Source organism: Ambystoma mexicanum, chromosome 1q, assembly GCF_040938575.1.
Source record: "Ambystoma mexicanum isolate Mex_15411 chromosome 1q, UKY_AmexF1_1, whole genome shotgun sequence".
NCBI classification, from domain to species: domain Eukaryota; kingdom Metazoa; phylum Chordata; class Amphibia; order Caudata; family Ambystomatidae; genus Ambystoma; species Ambystoma mexicanum.
In genome coordinates, this window is record NC_090922.1 from 699,169,690 (window position 1) to 699,190,827 (window position 21,138).

The 21,138-nt window shown below is 45.7% G+C and overlaps 2 protein-coding genes across 2 annotated transcripts in view; one reads left to right on the forward strand and one right to left on the reverse strand.

Annotated features, from left to right (window-relative positions):
- The window catches only part of SCYL3 (SCY1 like pseudokinase 3), a 469,360-nt gene extending 467,522 nt beyond the window's left edge, over positions 1-1,838 (reverse strand). Inside the window, exon 1 of the mRNA XM_069641305.1 lies at positions 1,499-1,838. Within this exon, the coding sequence (XP_069497406.1) occupies positions 1,499-1,663 (165 nt within the window). The 5' untranslated portion in view covers positions 1,664-1,838. The remainder of the gene's footprint in view (positions 1-1,498) is intronic.
- Positions 1,839-2,463: 625 nt separating this feature from the next.
- Positions 2,464-21,138, forward strand: part of STX18 (syntaxin 18) — a 559,937-nt gene continuing 541,262 nt past the window's right edge. Inside the window, exon 1 of the mRNA XM_069641306.1 lies at positions 2,464-2,712. Coding sequence (XP_069497407.1) covers positions 2,560-2,712 — 153 coding nt within the window. The 5' untranslated portion in view covers positions 2,464-2,559. The remainder of the gene's footprint in view (positions 2,713-21,138) is intronic.

Genomic DNA, 21,138 nt, shown 5'->3' on the forward strand with positions numbered 1-21,138 from the left:
AGTGATGAAGCTTGCTCTGCAAGGAGCGAAAATCAACAGGAACTATGGAAAGTTCTCTTTGCAACCTGTCCTTAGATTCTACTTACAAAAAGTGGTCCCAATTATAACCTTTGGGGCGGAGGCTGGGTGGAATATAATTGAGCAAACATGGCATGTATTGGAAGGACGCTTTTGGCGACAAGTACTGAGGTTGCCACAAACATTGATGACTATATTGAGACATGAATTAGCCATAAACTCACTGCACATCAGAGTGGTTTGGAACTCAATTGCGACAATGCGTAAAACGGCCTTAAAGTCACCGGCATATAAAATCTTTGGCAATGAGTATGCGCCACACAGCCAAAATGTGCTCAATACATGGTTCCGCAAGTTACTGGCATTCTTGACAGCTGCAGACATAAATAATTAAGAACTCCTAAACCGCCCGCAGCATGCCAAAAAGAAATTTGAAAATTGGGCCTGGATTGTTAACTATGAATCACGACAAAAGCTGAAATCAACTGTGAGGCAACACAGGAAACTAAATGAACCAGCACGTTATCTACTGCATTGTCCATCCCGTCATCATCGAGAGCCATTTCTAGGTTTCGGGCAAACATTCTAAAAACCAAAGAAATTCTTTGGCAAAGAAATGACAAATCTATAAAAGATAATCTCTGCCGCTTCTGTGGACTGTCCATTGAAATATCTAAACATCTGTTAATTGAATGTAAACAGACATCTAATCAACGCTCATTACATCTTGGACAGTTTGCCCCCCCCTAGATGAAGACATGGACGGGTGGTGGGTCGGGAGCATTTCCAGAAACAATATAAAACTTGTGTGTACAATTGTGAACTATCTTGACATGATTCTGAAAGCAGATGTATAACACATTTAATTAGTTCTTTGTGCTTGTTTTCTGAAGGGCCTGCGGAGATCTTTTCTGTTTTCTTTTGAAACAAAAGTTAGAATTTTGTGTTCAAACTGTAGATTCTTTCAAATAAAAAAAAATTGGAAAATGCTATTGACCCCTTTCCCTGACAAGTCACAGTACACTGGGAAGAGGCCACTAGCCTTCTAAAGTCCCTCGTTCTCTGTAAGCTCCACAGTAAATGCCTGCACCACCAAACCTGATGTTTTTCTAGATAGTCTGCAAGGTGTGTTAATTGACAGGAAACCGGTAATGTAATGCATACACACTTGTACGTTTTATTCAGAAGATGCCTATGTGAAACAATTACACGAGTGAAGAAAAGTAGGGCAATACACAGAAATGTCTGGTTGTCCTGTGCAGGTGAGACATTTTCAGGCATCGGAGTGTCATTGTTTTAGGGACTCCTTGATTTTGGGAATATGGGGTGTTTAGCCCTATCTATCCCTTTGGGCTTACATCTTGCCCCCATTTGTTCTCCGGTCAACGCGTGCTGATATTATGTAGGATTCGGGACTGCTGCCTCATGTGATGTGTGATCTGATGATCGTTCTACCCCATTCTCGGATTTCCCTCCGTACCTGCGCAGCCTTGTTAACCTTGTCCTGGTTATCTGGCTGGTAGATGAACACAGTGCACAGACGACCATCGCGCAGTAGCGCCGGGTGGATGGAGAGACCGGAAGGCAGAGTCCATGCTGGCTCCTGTAGGCTGAAGCCCCGCAAGGCGCTGCTGTCTGCGCCCATAGCTCCGAAGAGCTCACAGAGCTGCCAGCGGCATCAGGCGTGAAGTGGAGCCTGGAACCTGCCACTGCCGTCAACAGGAAGCGTTGGAGCCCTGGAGAGCAGCACCAGCCTGCCTAACCTGCGGGCGGGGCCGCAAATGGCGGCCATCTTAACTGTTGGTAAAACTCTTTTATGTACAGTCCTCAAGCAGATGAGGTCTACAGGTGATGCTCGTCTTAGGTTTGTACAACGTGCCGGAGGAACCGACTTGCGTGATGTCTCCGAACATGTAGGCGGCGTACCATCATTCATCACGCCTGTCTCCCTATAAATAGGACATTGTGAGCAAGTGTTTTTCTTGCTCACAATGTCCCATACCAACATGGTCGCCATAGTCGCCTTTAATGTGTAATTACATTGGCGGTCTAGTGTTTTCTGTCAGTTGTGCCCGACATGTTGTAGCCAGCAACCCAGCACTTGTCAGGTGTCCAACCATCATGCGAGGAAATCCATTGCATTGATAAGTGAAAAAAGGATCATTTACGATGTTTATCTTGTTTGTATTATACAACATTATATGTAATAACAAGACTCAAGTCACCATTTAGTAATACATTGTATGTATGCATTCTGGTTACCAGTAAACGTTACGCTTTCGACAAAAAATCCTAAATTAATCTATATTGTAATTTTTAATTATCGAGGACAAAAGTGCACATAAGGCCTCCTGTAATGACTCGTGGGTTGCCTTTCAAACATGGCAGTCTGATTATTTTGGTTTACAGTTCGTCTGGAGCAATGTGGGTTTACACACTTTCTGCGCAGCTTCAGAATAATGACGTTCAAGGCTCCCAACGTGTCCACTGACAGCTTGGATGTGTGTGTGTTCTGCAGATTGAATCCTATCATAGGCAGAGATGGCTGTGGATATTACGTTGCTCTTCAAAGCCAGTGTTAAAACGGTGAAGACCAGGAACAAGGCTCTTGGGGTCGCTATAGAGAGCAGCAAAGATGAGCTCTTTAGGAAGAGCCGCCCGAAGGGAGACTTCAGCGCACGGGCTAAAGAGGTGGTGAGTTGTGTCAAAAGCAGATTCTAGGGGCAGGGTGCAATCAAATTAGACCTTATGTGGGGCCTTTAGATAACGTGGAAGTGACTGGGTAGTTTTAATGTCATTACAGGAGCACCAGTATGTATTTTTAACATATGTTATAGTCTTTGGCGCTGGAACAATTTTCAGATTGGGAGTGTATGGCATCACCTTAGCAAAACCGTGCTTCTAAATTGCTGAAAGGCAACATGCTGGTGATTTATGAAACGGAGATTTACAAAGATGATGAAAATTCCAAGTGTTGCAGAACGTGATGGATACATTGAATGTGATTATAGTACAATGGTCATTTGTAGAGAGAATATACTTAATTGCAATAGCCTCTTGTATGGGGTGATTGCTGACACTTTGCCCTGGTACCGGTACAATTGACACTAGGTCAAAAATAAATATTTCAATGCATTGTTGCACCAGGGCACTGTTTGTGCTAGTGCTAATTGCACTTGCACCATAGTAACTTTTTTGTAATGGCAGTGCTGCATTTAAAACTTTTAAAGTGCACTGGCTGTGGTTCAATTGAACCTACATAAAAACAATGAAATAAACTACACACAAAATGATAATATTACAGCCCTGCTGAGAAGTGGAAAGCTATGCTGTGCTTTTGATGTAGAAGTAAAGCACGTGTAGCTAGAAAGCCTATGAATCCTCTGTGCTGTCCCACCAAGATTGAAACCTGACCACTGAGTGTTAAGCTCAGCTCTTTTTAGTAGGTGTATCAACTGATTGAGCTATATGTATCACTAGGACAGCATCTCCGAAGGACTCAAAGGGCTGGGGCAGCATATCACATGCAATGCATACCTCACTTGTGAGTGATTTTGACCTAGCAGTGAAAGTGCCTGAAATTAAAGAGATTCAATATACGGTCATTGCTACTAAAAATCCAGTAGTGCCGTAGCAGTGCCAGTAACTTGACAGGAATGGTAACAGGAGGGCTTCTTGGGCAGTGCACAGTTGGGAGCTCCATGTTTATTAAGTTTTCCACAGCAATTCAAACTCCCACGGCTGTTAATTACATTTGCTAAAAGTGTGGAAGCGAAGTTAAGGCTAGTATGTGGAACGGCTTAGAAGTGGAAGTATGGTGCAATGAAAAATATAGCTGCACATATTCTAGGAAGTTGTAACCTGAGTCGTGTATGTGTTTCCTGGTGAATGCCAGTGTTGAGCATTAGTGTGATTCCTTGGATGGCAATTACACCGTGGTCCCGGCACCCATGGTGGTGCACCCAGTGAGTGTTGTGCTGAGTACGGACGACGAGTGTGGGGTGGTTAAGTGGCTGCATACAGGCTTGTAATACTTGAATATCAGTGAGATTATGAGCTGCTGAGTGATTGATCTCCTTTGGAAAAGATGAGGTGCCAAAACTTTTATGTCCTGTTAGACATGTAGAACTACTGATTTCAGGAACTGCCAAAGGTTGCATTAAAGATGGTAACAAGTGGCCCATATGTGGATCGGTTTCAGGGTCAATTGGATGTGGGTTATATAAAACCCTGGAGTACTTATCCCCTGAACTTCTAAAACTGTTGACTTTTTGCATGTTAACCTCTAGCCAAGGTTTGCCATGTGGCGAGGCCTTAAAGCATATTTTTGTGGATGTGTTCAGTAAGTTAGCACATCTTTCGTGGTCTTGGGTCATTAGCAGGATAGTTAATGCATGTTAGCTTACGTATTTTTGGATGTGTGCCCATAAGATGTTGCCCCTGAAGTCCAGTGTCTTGTGGTAAGATTGATTAGGTTTTGTGGTTTACACTCAAGGTTTGAGGTGCTCATAGATCGGATGGGAAATTGTGCAAGTTTAGTTGTTATTGCGACATGTACAATGCTTATGCTAATTAGATTAATCGTTTCTGCAGTTCATGTAATGGGTATTACGTATAGTTTAGGTTGGTACACAATGTTTCTATCTCAAGTTGTATGTTGATATTGCTCCATATGATCTGGTCATTGTAACTCTACATGCAAGTAATGCAACAGCATGCACCCCTTCTAGGTGCATAACGGGAGGCTTAATGTATTTATTATAATTTTAGTGGTAATTGGAGCCTGCCCGTGTGAGACTCCATGTTTGATGTTGGGATGAATGTCCAGCTCCCATGTCCCTCCAAGTGATTTAGGTTAAGGAAAATATATTAAGTTCATGTAGAAATTGACACGTGCGACTGGAGGGGGGTGAACCATGCATAATAGGGGTAATGTATGGGATGGCTGTGTAGTAATTCGTGGATCCTTAAGTAGGTTAGAGGGGGTGTGTGTGTGTGTGTGTGTTGTGTGTAGCGGAGCATAATCGTAAAGAGACAATAAAGAATAATGTACTAGCCAGTGTGAGGGGTCAGAAATGTGAGGTGGACAACATTTGGATGATTTCTCGAAATATGCCATTTTATTAAATCATAACTTTCAACAAACTCACTATCTCTACTCTGATGAGCATTTCCCTGCCTATCAAAAACTAAAGGGAACACTCTAACAAAGGATATCTGGCCATCACACTTAAACACAAAACACCTGGAAAAGCAGACAGGAACCTCTGGGAGCAGTGCCTCTGAGTCAGAGGATGAATGGACCAGGGTTACCCGAACCAAAAAGGCCAATAAGGCAAAAAGGGCTTTGCTTAAGGACCCATTGAAGCAAATAAAGGCAATAAGGAGTGTCATCACGGCTTATCATAAGAACACCAAGTATTCCGTTTGGGAACACTTGGAGCTCTATGAGCAAATGATGGAGACTTTCCATTTGAAGGACAGTAGTAGCTGTATCCAGTACGTCAAATGGACATTCTCCCCAGAATACTCCAGTTTCTTTGCGGGGCTGGAGGACCAAAATCATTTAAGATGGTCCACCTATAAGGCGGCCATCTTGAAACATTTTTCTGTTCACAGAAATCCTCAAGAGGCTCGCAAGGCAGCCTACAATTTGCAATGTGGGGAGGATCAGGCCCCACAAGAGTTTGTGCAAGAATTAAAGCGTGCTTTTGCGCAGACCACCAGAAGGGTGCACACAGACAGCAAAGAGTTTGTCAATACATTTTTCCATGCTCTCCCTAAATATATAATGACCCAGCTCGTGAGAGATTTTCATGAGAAAAGATCTTTAGACTGGGTCATTGAACAGGCTACCCGGATCTATGAGGTGCAGAAGCCTATCGAAAATAAAAATAACGCGCCGAAAAACCGCAAAACCAACAGCACCCAAGCTGCTGCCAAGGTGGCAGAGGTAAAGGTTGCCCCCGTTTTTAGATTTGGCGATGGGGGGGGGCCTAAAAACCTGCCTGTACCAAATAATTCACAGCCCAGAAGGCCTTCGGGCCAGTCACAGACAGGGAGTCGAAGAGGTAGTCCCACAAATGGGGTCCCCCGCTCCCCTGACTATGTAAGTCCCCGCCACAAGGGAAACCGACCAATACTGGGTTATGTGTGGACTCCTCCAGCCCAAGGGGGGGATCCAGCCAAGCACCTGACCCGGGGAACTTCCCTCCTAACTTCCCCCAGGAGGGCAGAAATTCTCCAAATCCTGGGCAGAACTTTTTCCCCAGGTATCCGCCCAATTTCCAGCCCCAAAATCATCTATCCTTCTTTCCCCAATTCCCTGAGCCCAGACAACCTAATCCGGGAGAGGGGAGGCCAAGGGTGGAGGGGTACCCAAATCTTCCCAACCAGGGGTACTACCAGAGAAGGGATAGCTACCCTTCCCGGGATCAGCCCAGGGGAGAAAATAGAGCCCTGTATCAGCCTGTGCGGGTTTCCCAGTTAGAGCGCCAGGTCCAAAATATGGCACGGGATCTGAGTCACATACTGAGAGCTCAACAGAACCCTCAGATGAGCATGCCACCACAGAATGCCCCAAATTCTGGACCTGGTGCTCCAGAACAATGACGGGGGCAGCACCCCGATAACCCACCGGTTCCCAGGGAGGAGGCACAAGGGGAAGGGGGTTGTAAAGCCTTGGAGGAAGCTTCCTTCCCAACTTGTAAACAGCCCCTGGAAAACCAGGAACCGGAAACAAAATCTCCTGCCCCTGAATGCCTGCCTCCCAAGGAACAGTGGGGGGGTTAGGAGAAACAAAGGACCCAAACAGACCCACTTTGTGGAGGAAGTACAGGTCTTCCAATTTGAGAGAGAGGGATCCTCAGAAGATCCTGGGAAAAGGATCTTCTCCTTCAGAGATGGGGGAACTCCTCCCAAAGAAAAATGGGTCCCAAGGGATGCCAATTCAGACTGGGGAGATATGGAGACTGAGCTACCGCCGCCCATCATCTCATCCCAGAACCCACAATACCGAAATCCACTGGTTCAAACCCATCCTGATGACTGCCTCCAAAAAGGACGGGGCGGCCCAGAACCCGAACCAGGGGAACCCACAATGGCTCTGATCTCCAGTTGCCAACTTTTTCTTTCAGATTCCCCAGGCTCTCCACAGAATTCTGCCCAAATCTCTTCGCTAGCAATGTCCAAAACCAGAAACTTAGCCCACCAGTTGTCCAAAAATGTGCATTATCTGTGCCCCCTTGAGGAGAAGGAGGGAAGATACTATGCCCCGGTACAAGTACAGGGGCAGGGTACAATTTTGGCATTGGTGGACACTGGATCCCAAGCTACCGTTCTGTCCAAAAGGGCCTTTGATTAACTAAATGCAGGAAGGGGGGAGAATTACCGTATTCCTCTCACCTCTCTTCCTGGACAACTGCAGAACTTTGACGGGAAGGAGATTCCCGTTGAGGGGACTGCAGACTTGGACATTAAAATTGGGCGAAACAAGGTGAAACACCCGGTCATAGTAGTGACTCCAGAGGGCACCCCTTGTTTACTAGGGAATGACCTCCTGAGAAGGTTGTCACCCCTAATAGATTGTGTAATCTATTAGGGGTGACAAGACTAGCAGACCAATAAAATGAAAACAGAGTGTCAACCATGTTAGTTTAAACGGCACCTGCCACATGGTTGAACAAAAATCTGACCAAGTAGAATTTCACTTCCAGAACAACCAAACTCCAGATGTGACAGTAATAGCAGTAGGACAACAGACTGGTGATGGGGGTCCTCTCTATTTCTGAAAATCAACCTTCCTTCCAGTTTAAGGTGGTATTCCACACTGGAAGGAAACACTCTGAAATTCTTCACCAATCCACAATCCGAAGCTCCCACTCCTATAGTCCAGAAAGATGTGAAATCAGCTCAGAGCCTGGCTGATATTCAGCAAATTGGAGAGCAGTTGTTCATCCCTGTTCAGTTAAATGATGGGAAGGACTCTGTTCTCGCTCGAGTGTGTGTGAACAACGGTAAGAGCTTCATCAGCGAAGCCATGTTCCGCCAACTCCTAAAAGATCCAGCCATTCCCACATTCAAACTGATAGACAAATGGGAAATGGACCTGGAAGCACCTAATTCCAAACATTTCCTGCCAAGCAGGTGTATGCTCAAAATCTCCATTGGCAACAAGAGCGTAGTCCATAATTGTTGGGTCGTGCGAGACGTCACTGCCGCCTTTTACTTAGGCAGTGACATTCCCAATCGCTTTGCCATTAGTTTGGACCTAATAAACTTCAAAGCTTGGTCCCGATTAGCGGATAATCCCATGGTCTTTGATGATCCAGAAAAAGCATTTAGGTCAGCTCAATTGCTACCTTATGCAGTTGAAATTCAGATCAAAGAGGAAGTCACCATCCCAGAAAGGACCCGACAATTCTCCCTGGAAGTGAAAGTTAAAAGGGGACAAAAATTGCAAAACCCTGATGCTTATATACATCTAAATGCTTCTCTCCAACAGCAAGGGTTGGGGGTAAACCCAACTCCATTAGTCAACATAGAACATGACACCATTCCAATAGAGGTGGATAACAGCGACTTAAAGAGTATTACTCTAGCCGCAGGCATCATTATTGGAATGGCGGTTGATGACCGACATTTCTCCATTGATCTAGGAAATGAACTGTTAGGACCAATCCCCAAGGACTGTTTTGACGGTGACAGTGATGACAACACAACACCAGACAGGATTTTCACCCGGCATGGGGGGGAACTTCCTGGTATACACTTCTTGCCCTTATGGTAAGGAAGATGTGACTTGTGACTTCAGGAGGGATGAGGTGATTTTCCAGGTCCATGACGGCTGCCTTTCCCACCTGAAGCCTCCAGTCCAAATCAGCACTCTGACCAGGGAATTCTCCACCCAGCTGGAGGAGGCCGCTGAAATAGCCAAACCAGAAGTCTTTCCAGGCTTCAGGCAGATGGTGGAAGAGAGAGTCGACCTAGCTGATGCCTGTGTGACTCTGGAACAGAAGCAAAAGTTGAAACAAGTTTTCTTGGATTTCCAAGATCTCTTTGCGGTAGACTCATATGACTGTGGTCGCACCGACATCCACACCACAACAATTCCCACGCACCCTGGAATGACTCCAGTGTTTGTGAAGCAATATCGCTTGCCTCTTGCATCCATGGAGTCCCTTACTGAAATAATTAAGAACCTTGAGTCCCGGGGAATAATCCGCCCAGTCCACAGCACTTTCAATAATCCGGTGCTGGGAATATTGAAGCCAAACGGCCAGTGGAGACTCTGCGCCGACCTTAGGGAGCTCAACAAACGGGTCCATACTTCCCGATGGCCTCTGCCCTACATTGACCAAGGGCTGGCCCAGATTCAGGGGTCACGGGTATTCACAGCAATAGACCTGACCAATGGATACTGGACTGTGCCTGTCAGTAGGGAGGACCAATACAAGCTAGCTTTTACCTTTGGGGGCCAGCAGTACACATGGACCCGGACTCCCTTCGGATACCTCAACTCCGGCAATGAATTCAACATTTTCCTACACAAGGCCATGCCCGACCAAGGTGCAAGGGGTAACCTGGCTTATGTAGATGATGTCCTCATCAAAAGTTCATCTGTGGAGGAACACATAGCGGAGATCCGTTATGTTCTGACCCAGTTGAGGGCCGCCGGAGCAAAACTTTCCTTTCAGAAAGCACAGTGGTGTAGAACCCGTGTTAATTTCTTAGGGCATGAGATTACTCCTCAGGGTCTCTGTCCCCAGGAAAAGAAAGTGGAAGCACTTCAGAAACTGAAAGACCCCACAACTCTGCGGGAACTAAGGAGCCTCCTTGGACTGACTAATTACAGCAGAAAGTTAATTGAGGGCTACGCAGAGATCACTAGACCCCTGATTCATCTCTTGAAGGGGGGGGTCAAGTGGGAATGGGGTCCAGAACAATCCGAGGCAGTAAGACAACTCAAAAGAAGCCTCTCACAAGCGCCTTGCCTAGCTTACCCTGTCAGAAACAAGGAGTTCTTCCTGGAGATGGGGTTCTCTAATACGTGCTTGACAGCAGTATTATACCAAAAGCATGACAAGGTCAATAAAGTAATCTCCTATGCGAGCAAAACTTTATCCTCTGTGGAGGAAAAATTCAACGATTGTGAGAAGGCACTCCTGGCAACGGTGTGGGCATTGAAGAATTACTGCCCGTTTCTCCAGGGAGAACACATCATAGTGGAGACTCCACACCAGCCTCTGCAATATCTCCAAAGTGACAGAATCCGGGCCGGAAATGTGAGTAATTCCCGAATTACTTCCTGGATTTTGTCAATGCAAGGCTTTCCTGTGGAGGTCAGATATGGCCAAAACAAGAAGAGTCCCCTCGCACAAGGTCTGGCTGACTTGCATGATTGTGCCAGAGAAAACTGTCTCGAGGATGAAAGTCTAAAAATCAAGGACAACAAGGAGGCATACCTTAATTCCCCAGACAAAGTCTTTGAAGAGGACAAGTGTGAGGGAATGCCCACTGTGTATGTGGATGGATGCTCTTACCATGTTGAAAACGACGGGGAGAAAGAACTGGTGGCTGGCGTAGGGAATGCATGGGTGAAGGAGTTCCCATAACCCTCCGCTGGTTACAAAATTGGTCCCCGAAGTAGTCAGGTGGCAGAACTGATGGCTGTGCATCAGGCCATCCTGACTGCTGTCCAACATCAACTCCACGAACTGGTCATAATCACTGATTCGGATTATGTACGGAACGGGTTCGTGGAGCACCTGGTTAATTGGAAAACCAGAGGCATGTTATGCGCTAATAACAAACCCCTGAAACATGGGAAGTTAATCCAAAACATTGATGATCTGGTCACATCGAATGGGATGACCATCTACTGGAAAAAGATCAAGGTTCATTCCAAAGTAGAGGGACCAGACAAAACGGGAAATGACTTAGCTGATCAGCTGGCCAAAACCGGGGCCATCCAAGAGGATCTAATCGAAATAGAGTCCCTGTTGGGGGAAATCCAGGTCACTGCTATCACTAGGTCCCAGACAAATGCTCACAATGATCTTTCAACCGCCCAATCCTCCAAGACGGTTTGCTGGTAAGGAAATCCAAAGCTGGCCACGATCAGTGGGTGGTTCCTACCTCATTCCAAAGCCTGATGTTAAGTCACGCCCATGATGCGACCACCGCCGGTCATAGGGGGTTTCACATAACACTGGAAATCTTAAGAGAGGTTGCATACTGGCCACACATGGGGCAGGACCTAGACCAATACTTGAAGGGGTGTCTTGTGTGTGCACAATTTCAGCCATCATCTCTCACACACCGGGCACCTCTCCAAAAGAGGGGAATGACACTGCCCTGGTCAGATTTGCAAATCGACTTTGTAGGCCCTGTGATTCGCTCGTCTAGAGGAAACAAGTACATGTTGACCGTTACATGCTTGTTTACCAAGTGGGTAGAATGTCTCCCAGCCCCAAACTGCAAGGCAGAAACTGCAGCTGCCCTGATGATTAGCCACATCTTTTCCCGTTTTGGTCTACCTCAAAGGATTGAGTCAGACAGGGGTAGCCACTTCACCAGTGAAGTAATGACAAAGATGTGGGAGATACTGGGGGTCAAGAGGAAGTTACATATTGCTTACCGGTCAGCTTCTTCTGGTGCAGTAGAGAGATATAACCGAACCATTGAGAGCATATTAAAGAAGTTTGTGGCAGATTCTGGGCCAAGTTGGGATATCCGATTACCTCTGGTCCTAATGGCCATCAGATCTACCCCTTCATCTGCAACCAAAATGTCACCATTTGAGTTGATGACTGGACGCAAGATGGTGCTTCCCCAGCATTTGCTCTACAGAACCCAAGAGAAAACGTTGATAAATGCCTCCACAACTCATGAGTATGTGGAGAATTTAAGGAAACACCTTCAACATGCTTTTGCCTATGCTCAGCGGAATCTAGAAAGATCAGCCGAGAGTATGAAGACCCACTATGACCTGAAAACTTCCAGGAAGGAATATCAGGTGGGGGATCGGGTCTATTTATACAACTTCCAAAGAAACCAGGCAAAACAGCGAAAATTCTTGCCTACATGGAAGGGACACTTTGAGATTATAGACAAGATCTCCCCTGTGGCCTACAAGATCCGCATCCCCAAAGGCGGTTTGGCAGAGGGGGAAGACAAGTGGGTCCACATAAACCAGTTGAAGTGTTGCCATCCCAGCACACTTTTCAGCAACTGGAGGAGTCCTCTGTAATCCCAGAGGGTACCGCTCCAGAGTAATTCAATTCCAACCCTAAAATATCCTACATATAACCTATCAAATTCTGTGTTTCTCAAGTTTATGTGTTCCTGTCGCTTAATTTAAAAAAATGTGCATGTTCATATCCGTTGAGTTCTAAAATAGATATGCCACCCCACTATATCAATGGTGGGGGAGAAATGTCCATGCATAGGTATTGCCGCTTTTCCTTTGTCGTCCTAGGAGAAAGAAAACCTGGAGACTGGCCAAGGACGACGATCCGGAGACCGGGAGCAGAGACCCAAGGGGCCCGGGGTACCGCCCAATATTCCCATCAGGACCAGCAAGGAGAACCGATCGATCAATACCTGATGGAGGAAAAGATGCTGAACTGTGCCATTTGCAGAATTGGAAGAAGATTAAGCGGACATACCAGTGCGTGGGTCAAGACCTTTGTGCACCCGACTCCCCATCGACTCAAATTCAAAGTGCAGTCGCGTGGGGGGGCCTTGTTGGGTGTCCCGACCCACGTTTGAGCTATCATGCTGCAACATTTGGTGCTGTGGGCTTAGAAAATCCAAGATGGCCAAAAAGCCCACATGTGCGCCAAAATCCAGGAGAACCACTCAGTTTGTGCACACTAAAATGGTTGCCTAACTTGCCACCCACCAGTGCGAGCAGGATGGGCCGGGGTGCCATGAGTGAAATGTGTGCCAAAGGAAAAAACGCACTTTAAAATCACCTTTTGTTTCCCTGAATGCCAGCTCAAAATGCCTATTTCAATCATTGCAACATATCCAAAAATCTCACTGAACACCAGCAGACATCTGGCAGAATGAAGTATGTGTGCATACACAATCTGGGAAGTTGAAGAGCCCCAAAACAATGTTCATAACAAGACTGGCTGAGCTCTGCAGGTCTGCAGCAGCCTAACTGAAACTGGATTTAAAACTACCAAAAATCAAAAATGTTTAAATTAACTGAGTGACCTACTTTTGAGTGTCACATAGTTTGTCACTGTTGAAATGTCATAGTTTAGAACCTAGAATCGGTGTTTTAGCTGCATGTGTAAAAATTGTATGTTTGATTTAAACTGGGAACAAAAAGTGACATGTTAGCTAAATTCTGGTTTAAAGGAACTGAATTCTGCCTGACATCTACCCCCACAGGAGTTAAAACCTGCTCAGCCACTCTTCCCCTTGCCAAAAGGAGTTGTCACCTCTCTGATTAGATTAGAGGTGGAGCAGCTACAGGGAGTTGAACAAAGGCCTGTCCTGGGCCCAGGCAGATGGTTTATTAGGGTGGTCGTAAATGGCTTCCTTTTGAACAAAGCCCTTCCTTGACTCAGGCAGATGGTTTATAGGGGAGGTCGTAAAGTGGCTTCCTCTTGGCAAAAAAGGGGAGGGGAAGCCCCTCTGAGGACAGGCTCACCTTAAAGAAAGTGGATAGACTGGTTTCTCCACCATGAGACCTGGGAAGAAACACCCCTGTTGGCCAGAATATGATTTTAAGAAAGATGTATAACTCATGGTGCGGACTTGTCAAAATTATCTAAATGATACCATAATTCTTGTGATTTTTCTGCCCACATTTTAAGAGGTTTTAGGACCTGGTGGTATGATCTGGGGGGTTGCTAGCAGAAAATATGGTTTCACTCCAAATGTCTGCATGTTAAAAATCTGACACTTCATCAATTAATGTCCACACTCCTTGCGCACATGTGTGTAAATTTGGGTAAATGTCCGATATTGGAAAACCAGTTAAAAAGTGCAAAATGTTGCCATTTCTGAATGCAAGCCCCCAGGAAGAGCAGAGTTTGAACAGAGTATACCTCATGTGATGGGTGCATGTAATTTTAAACGACTGGGTATCTGTGCAATATGTATTTGAATCAAATATAGATTTGTGGGCAAACTGACCAGGGGAGGATCCTCTGACCCATAATACCTACAGCATCACTCTGACTCACATTTCCTTCCCCCAATCATGGGAGAGGGGAGAATTGGGCCAATGACAAGTAGAAAGGGGCAGGCTTAGCTAGGCCCAGGCACACACCCACTTTCAAAACACACAAAAAGAGACTGCTGGGACAGGTAGAGACATTCAAATCCAGTTGCTGCAACGCGCTCTGCCGGACCACACAACATCCAGAAGATACCAGATCCAACACTTAGTCTTTAAAACTCTAAAGAACCTGATTCAGAACTCAAAGCAAGGGCCTAAACCCACAAACTGAGAACTCTTCTCAGCAGGCCTCAGCATCCAGCAAACCTAACAGCGGTAGCAGCATCCAGGAGCCGTGCAGATCAGCGCTGTGTCCAGAGAAAGCTATGCAGAAAGATCCAGGAGCTGTGCACAGACGCTGTACCCAGAGATCCAGGAGCCGGGCCAGGAGGAGTGTCAGACCAGACCAGCAGAGCAGAGACCAGACGCTGTGCGCAGAGACCGTCCGGAGCGAAACCAGAACCGAAGCCATCTTGACCCGATCCGTGAGACCTAGACCTTTCAAATACATTGTGAGTACAGCTAGGACGGTGTGAAACCAAATCTTAGTTTCCAGTGATATAATTCTATCTATTTAATCTAAGCAGAACTGCCTGCTAACTTTCACTTGTCAATTCTGCAGCCACATAGCTGTCACCTGTCATTTTTAAAAGCTGTCACCTGTCAATTTGAGTTACTTTAAATTCGAAAAACGACCTTTACAAAATCGTTCATATCTTTGGAACCGTTTGGGCTAGAAACTTGGTTTAACTTTCCTCTGAAAGCTTAGAATCTTAGCTTTTCAACTAACCGACTTATACATTTGCCGTAATCGTGATTCACGCATTCGCAAATTTTGCCGCGATTTGCGATTTGGTTTAAAAATCCAGCCACGTGTGAAAACAGCAGCTTCCTTGCTTTCCTTTGCCAAAAATTCGTTTAACCTGCTAGTTACTCCTAGAGCATTGTTAAAGGGAGCCTGAGCTCATCCCAAGGATCTTTCACTCTCCCTGAACCTCCTAAAGGGAATTAAAACCATTTTCAGCATATTCCTCACTTCATTGCCAGCACATATAAAAGCATTTTGGGCCTGTGTTTCAACTTATATCCGTAGTCTAAGCTTGCTGGGGTGAACTGAATTACATTTGATTGCATGTCTGAGAACTGTGTGCTACTCTTCATTTCCTTACATTGCATAAGGGGGGGAGTGGATTGCCAGAGAAAAGTGATTACATTGTTTTGTTGAAATCATATTGAGTATTTTCTGTACTGCATTTTCATTCAACATTGCATCCATCTGAACTTATATAAATCATTCTCTACCCCCTTATTCTTCTGTTCCTATTCACAAGTGTGCTACCTCATCCTTATACTACTCCTGGGTAACCAAATCAGTTACTAGTAGGACATTATTCACTGTTGATCACTGCTCATGTTTTAAGTGTGATATTAATTATTAATTCATTATAAAAGTGTGATATATATACACTGTTAATTTTTTTTCAAATAAACCTTTTAAACTTGCAAAACAGAACTACTTCTTGGCTCAGCGGGGTCAGGGGGATTCTAAGAGAGGGGTGTTATATAGGGGTAGTCATCCAGAACTCATGAACTGGACATAAAGATATATCAATAAGGGTTTCCATTCAGTATCCCAGACTAGGCATTGACTTAGCTGTAGTGTTGAATTCAATCCTCTTACAGAGGGTCATTTAGATGGCCTTCTAACACTGGTTCCTCCACATCAGGGTTTGGAGCTCTTCAGTGGACAATTAGTGTTTAAGCTCCCTTCTGGCTGATCGTCTGTCTCGTGATGACGTGATGATCAGCGGCTATTAAACTTCGGAGCAGGATGTTTAGGCGCAAACATTTGGGTGCCTGATGTTCTGGCATGGCTGTTTTGCCGTAGATCACCTTTCGGCACGCCCTGTTGGCCGCAGCTACACGCCCACCGTGACCTTTAGGCGCAAGTATACTTCTGACTTAGTTTATTTGTCTCTTTGTCAAAAGGTTGGTGTGAGGAACCTAAGGGCAACCTCACATCTACTCACCTTGGATCTTACTCTTTGGTGGCCAGAGAAGGGCCATCGCTTTTGGTTCCCATCCCTAAGGATGGATATGCGAGGGAGGATCACCTGGGTGGAGGGACCTTGGGGAGTGGAGGAAAGGTGCCTTTAGGTGAGGTATGGTGTCCCCTTTTCCCATGTCAAAATACATCCTACCCTCCCCCAACCTTTATAGGTTATTACCACTCTTCCCCACTGTCACACATTCGGCCTATATCCCATTTAGGCCCCTTTAAGACTGGGACGAGGAAGAGGAGACTAGAAGGAATTCAAACCTCCACCTGAGCACACCACTTTGGTACTGGGACAAGGAAGAGGACTGTAGAACACCATTCTGAAAGTCAGGCATGTCCCAGTGAGAGAGTTAATTGTAGTCAGGATAAAGACTTGCACCTGCAACCCTCTAAGAGGCTACAGGTGCATATAAAAAGGAGTGATCCACATGAGAGGGTGGAACCATCTTGGAAGCCAGGGCACCATGGAGCAGGATGGAGAGGAGAAGCCAGTGAAAAAGACACCGGTGGGCGCAGGAGAGCGGGAAGTATGCAGCGGCTGCAGAGAGCCGCAAGAGAAGTCAAGAGCCATGCAGAGCTCCGAGCTGTGTCCCCAGCTGGAGCTATGGCTTACAGAAGCTTCCACTTCGCTGCAGGAGGTAGCAAGAATGTCCGGAAGAGGCAAGCGTGGCTTGCCGGTGCTCCCGATATGAGAGAGGGGAGCGAGCGAAAGCAGAAGAGGATCGCGCAAGCACTTGGAGGAGCTTCCATATACCGGTGAGTGGCAGGGAGAGGGCACTCGTACTCGGACGCTCCGGGGGCTTAATCTGGGCCAAAGAAGGGGCCGAGCAAATTAATGCAGACCTGATGGACATTGAGTGTCGAGAGAAATGCCAAGTATAACAAATATGGAATATCAAACTAAAGAAAAATTATGCACAAGTGAAATGAAATTACTGCAAGAATGGAGAGAAAGTGATGTGTATTTACGAGCAGAATGAAATTAAGGAAAAAGCATTTATGATCAATATGAAAGTGAAAAGCCAAGTGAAAACCAGTAATGAGAATTGGTGGAGCACGTGAAAGGCAAATGAGAAGCACTGTTGGTTAGTGTGAAAGCATGGTGATAACAAGGAAAAAACACAGCGAGTGAAGTGTGTGAAAGGCATGTGTTGGCAGAGTCAAGAGACTGCCAAGAGTGCAAATGGACTCATTTCACAAGTGCAGAGAGGAAACATATGGTGGCAAAGTAGTAGTCCAATGAGAATCAGTGAACATTATAAAGTGTCTAGTGTTATTGGTTGCGTGACCTATGATGGGCGGACCGTGAGGTCTGACAACTGCGCCTAGATCAAGTAACCACTACTTGGAGTGAGCCAAGGAAAACAAGGAGACTTAAGTTTTGGCTCACCAGTCTGGAAGTGACTAAAAGAGAGGAAGAGCCAAACGAATGTTTAGGATACCTAAAAGAGTACCATTCATACTGAAAGCTGACAACATTGAATTAACTGTGAACTGTGTTGAACTTGGGGAAGGGAACCCTGATGACCTTTGGAACTGTGTTGAACTTGGGGAAGGGAACCCTGAGATTGTTTGGAACTTTGTTGAGCTTGGGAAAGGGAGCCCCAAGACCTTTTTGTGGAACTGTTTTGAACCTGAGAAAGAAAAAGCTGAAAATAAACCCAGAGCTGGTCGACGCTCAGAACTTTACTTTGAACACTGTTTCTTTGGTTGCTGACATCCCTACACATTGTATAGATTTTGTTGTGAGGGCAAGCATAGGTTTTGGACCCAGACAGACATTTGAGATGAACTTTACGACACAGACTATCCTTGGTTTCTTTAGGTAGGGAAATCCCCCCCTTAGCATAGGGCAAGTTAGGCCTTACTCCATCCTGACACTTGATGCCTTCACATTGGGTACACTTATGACTTTATTTCTTATTCGTCTTTTATCCTTTGAAACTGCTAATGCATTATGTACGTTTGAAGCAATAAAATATAACAAACGTTTCCTTTGGAGTGGACGAAGACCTGATGGCACTACATCAGGGATTACTGGAGTACTACATTCTGAATAACATGCAAACATAGTCTAAGGAGGGCTAAAAGTGTGATAATTATGCAAAATAAGCATGCAATTTGTATTGCCATGTCGTGTGTCAGGAACTTTGTCTTAAAACCACTTCTCTTAACGCCTTGCAGATGAACCACAGACCCAACTGTTTTAAGAGCCAAAATGAAGACAAAACAAAATAGCTGTTACGCTTACCTGGTATCCACAGGGACGCCACCCAGCCGGATTACTCGCTGGTATGCTTCTCAGCTTTGCCCTGATGTGGTCTGCGGGGAAGGTTCTGCCTTCTTTGCAGGGGCGCGTTGTCTTTCATGGGCGAGTGCAGTCCAGTTACTTCACTGACGCCGGCCCGTTTGATATTGTTCAGGCAGGTCTTATTGCTGTTATTTAGTTTTGTTGCTATCCTGCATGCCTTTCTTTGTTTAAAATGTCTCTTTTTTTTCTCCCTTAGGTATTCAGAACTTCAGTGCGGCGAACTGGCTTGGTTGAGCCCCGCTGGTAAATGAAGGCGCATTAAGAGCGCTATATATGCGGTAAGTAAGCGCTATGCGCAGCGCTGCGAAGTCTTGCCTTTGCTAACCTGTGTTTTCCTTCCTTGTAGGTCGTGGTGTTCTTCAGCGCGAGTGGAATGTCCGGAGTGGTGCCAGCCGAGAGGCGACCAGCCAGGTAAGCCTTTTGAGCAGTTCGTAATTTGTAAATGTCTCTACTGCTTTCTTTAATGTTGCCTCTATCTTCCTCCTTCAGGTCGTTCTGTCCGGGAGGCGTGCAGATTCGAGGAAGCTGTTCTCAGTAGCTGCGAGTGTTTAAAGATGAAGACTGCAGGTAAGATGCTGCTGCTAATGATGTTCCTTTTGTCTACTTGCAAGTTCTGCTTCTCAGAGGTTCGAGGGAATAGCTGGACACGGTGAGCGTCACGTTGCAAGCTGCAAAGTAACACAAAGCGTGTTGTCTTGCTCGGGTGTGGTTTAAATGGCCCCAACAAAATAGTCCAAGTAAAGTAGTACCTAGGCTACCACACCCAAAACACTAGACCGCATAGCTTGGTTTTTAGGAACCAAGCTATGTGGATGCCTCCATTTTGGCTGACAATACAATAAAGTAGTTCCCAAGCACATTGTTTTTCATGGTGTATGAGCCTGGCGCCATAGGCGCCAGGACTGACCCCATGAGGGCTTTTGAAGAAGATGCCAGGCTCTATAGGCCCGAGTCCTGACTCCACCTGGCCAATGGGTTTGCCAGAGGGGGTTTTGGGCGAGGGTCGTGACAATAGCCCATTTCTTTTAGAAGGTATCTTTATTTACAGGTTAAAAAAAATAGTAAAACCAACTGTAATGTATGTTATTGGGTGCAAATATTACCTCCCCTTCCAGCCAACCCACAATGCAAGATTGACGTGCGCACAGTTTTTGACGATCATTCGAAGGCATGGATCAAATCTAAAAATGAGGATATGTGAAGTGCTTGAATTCAACACCCCAGGAGGTCTGTAACGGGCTGCCACTTTTCCACAATGTACACTTCTCCCAGAAACTCATTTCTTCAACTCCTTCTGTGTCCCTAGGAACATCCAACCCATTGGAATATGTCTTGATAATCAACGGTGTTCTCACCCTGTGTCTCAGCTCGGGCGAGAGAGAATCATCCGGTTCTGCTTTTTTTGGTGCCGTCTGGTACCTGTAGTTTTGCTTTATCATTATAAATGCGGGAACATAAGTTCCCGAATGCAAAGTACAACCCTGGTCTGGATGAGCTACATAAGCTTAAAATGGAAAGCCTTTAGAGCTCTAACTTAGTCCTGCTCATGTGTTGCCCTTCATTTGTGTTTGATACTGCATTCTCTTGAACTTTTAAGAAGCCACCCATCACACAAGCGAGAGAAACTTGAAGAAACAAAATCTGAAATGTACAGTATAGTCCAGTAAGAATTCTGTACAAGAATGAACCAAAATATGCAAATGTTCGCAAAGCTATTTTGCAAATCCTTAATAGTTTGATAATCTGCAGTAAATGTCATGATTTTTAAACCGTCAGGAGAAAATAATGAGCGAGAGTATAAAAAACTATATTGGCAACTATAAACTATATTGGCAACTATAAATTCTGTAAAAATAATATTAACATACGGAGTAGAATTTTATTCCAACAGGATAAATATGACGTAACCTAATACTGCAAATTCTATGCCTCAGTGAAAGAGTGTCAATGTTGGCTTCAGATCGCTGGAGCTTGGAGAGGGCACCTTCTTTCTTCCTCTTGCTCTGAAATCCTTTTTTTTTGTGTAGGTACGGTCTACCCCAGGAGGAAGCCACTATGACTGTGGTGTTAACACAGATCAGTGGCCTCGCTCCCGGAATATCTAAAAGTGGGGAAAAAGCCTCCAACGGCACAAAAAAAACCCTGATTGAGTTGGTGAGGAGGAGCTTGGTACGGAATCCAGGTAACAAGCAGGAAGATCCCTTCTGGAGAGCCAGATCAGCAAAGGTAAGCAGAGTCGCCAAAATGGAGGACAATCTTATGAGCGGATCAGCAGGGCAGATACCTAGCCACATAAAGCAGCGTCCTGGGAGCTAGACCGCAGGAAAAAGTGGAACCAGGAAACGTAGCAGGAAGAGAATGCAGCAAAGCCAACAGAAGAAGGGTAAGAGGTACAGGGAACGGGGGAGAGAGCCGCGAGAGGGAGGAACAAGAGAGAGAGAGAGCGCCGGTGGGAAAATACAGTAGAATCCGTGAGCAGGGACGAGAACCTGCCGCACAGTAGGGCAAGAG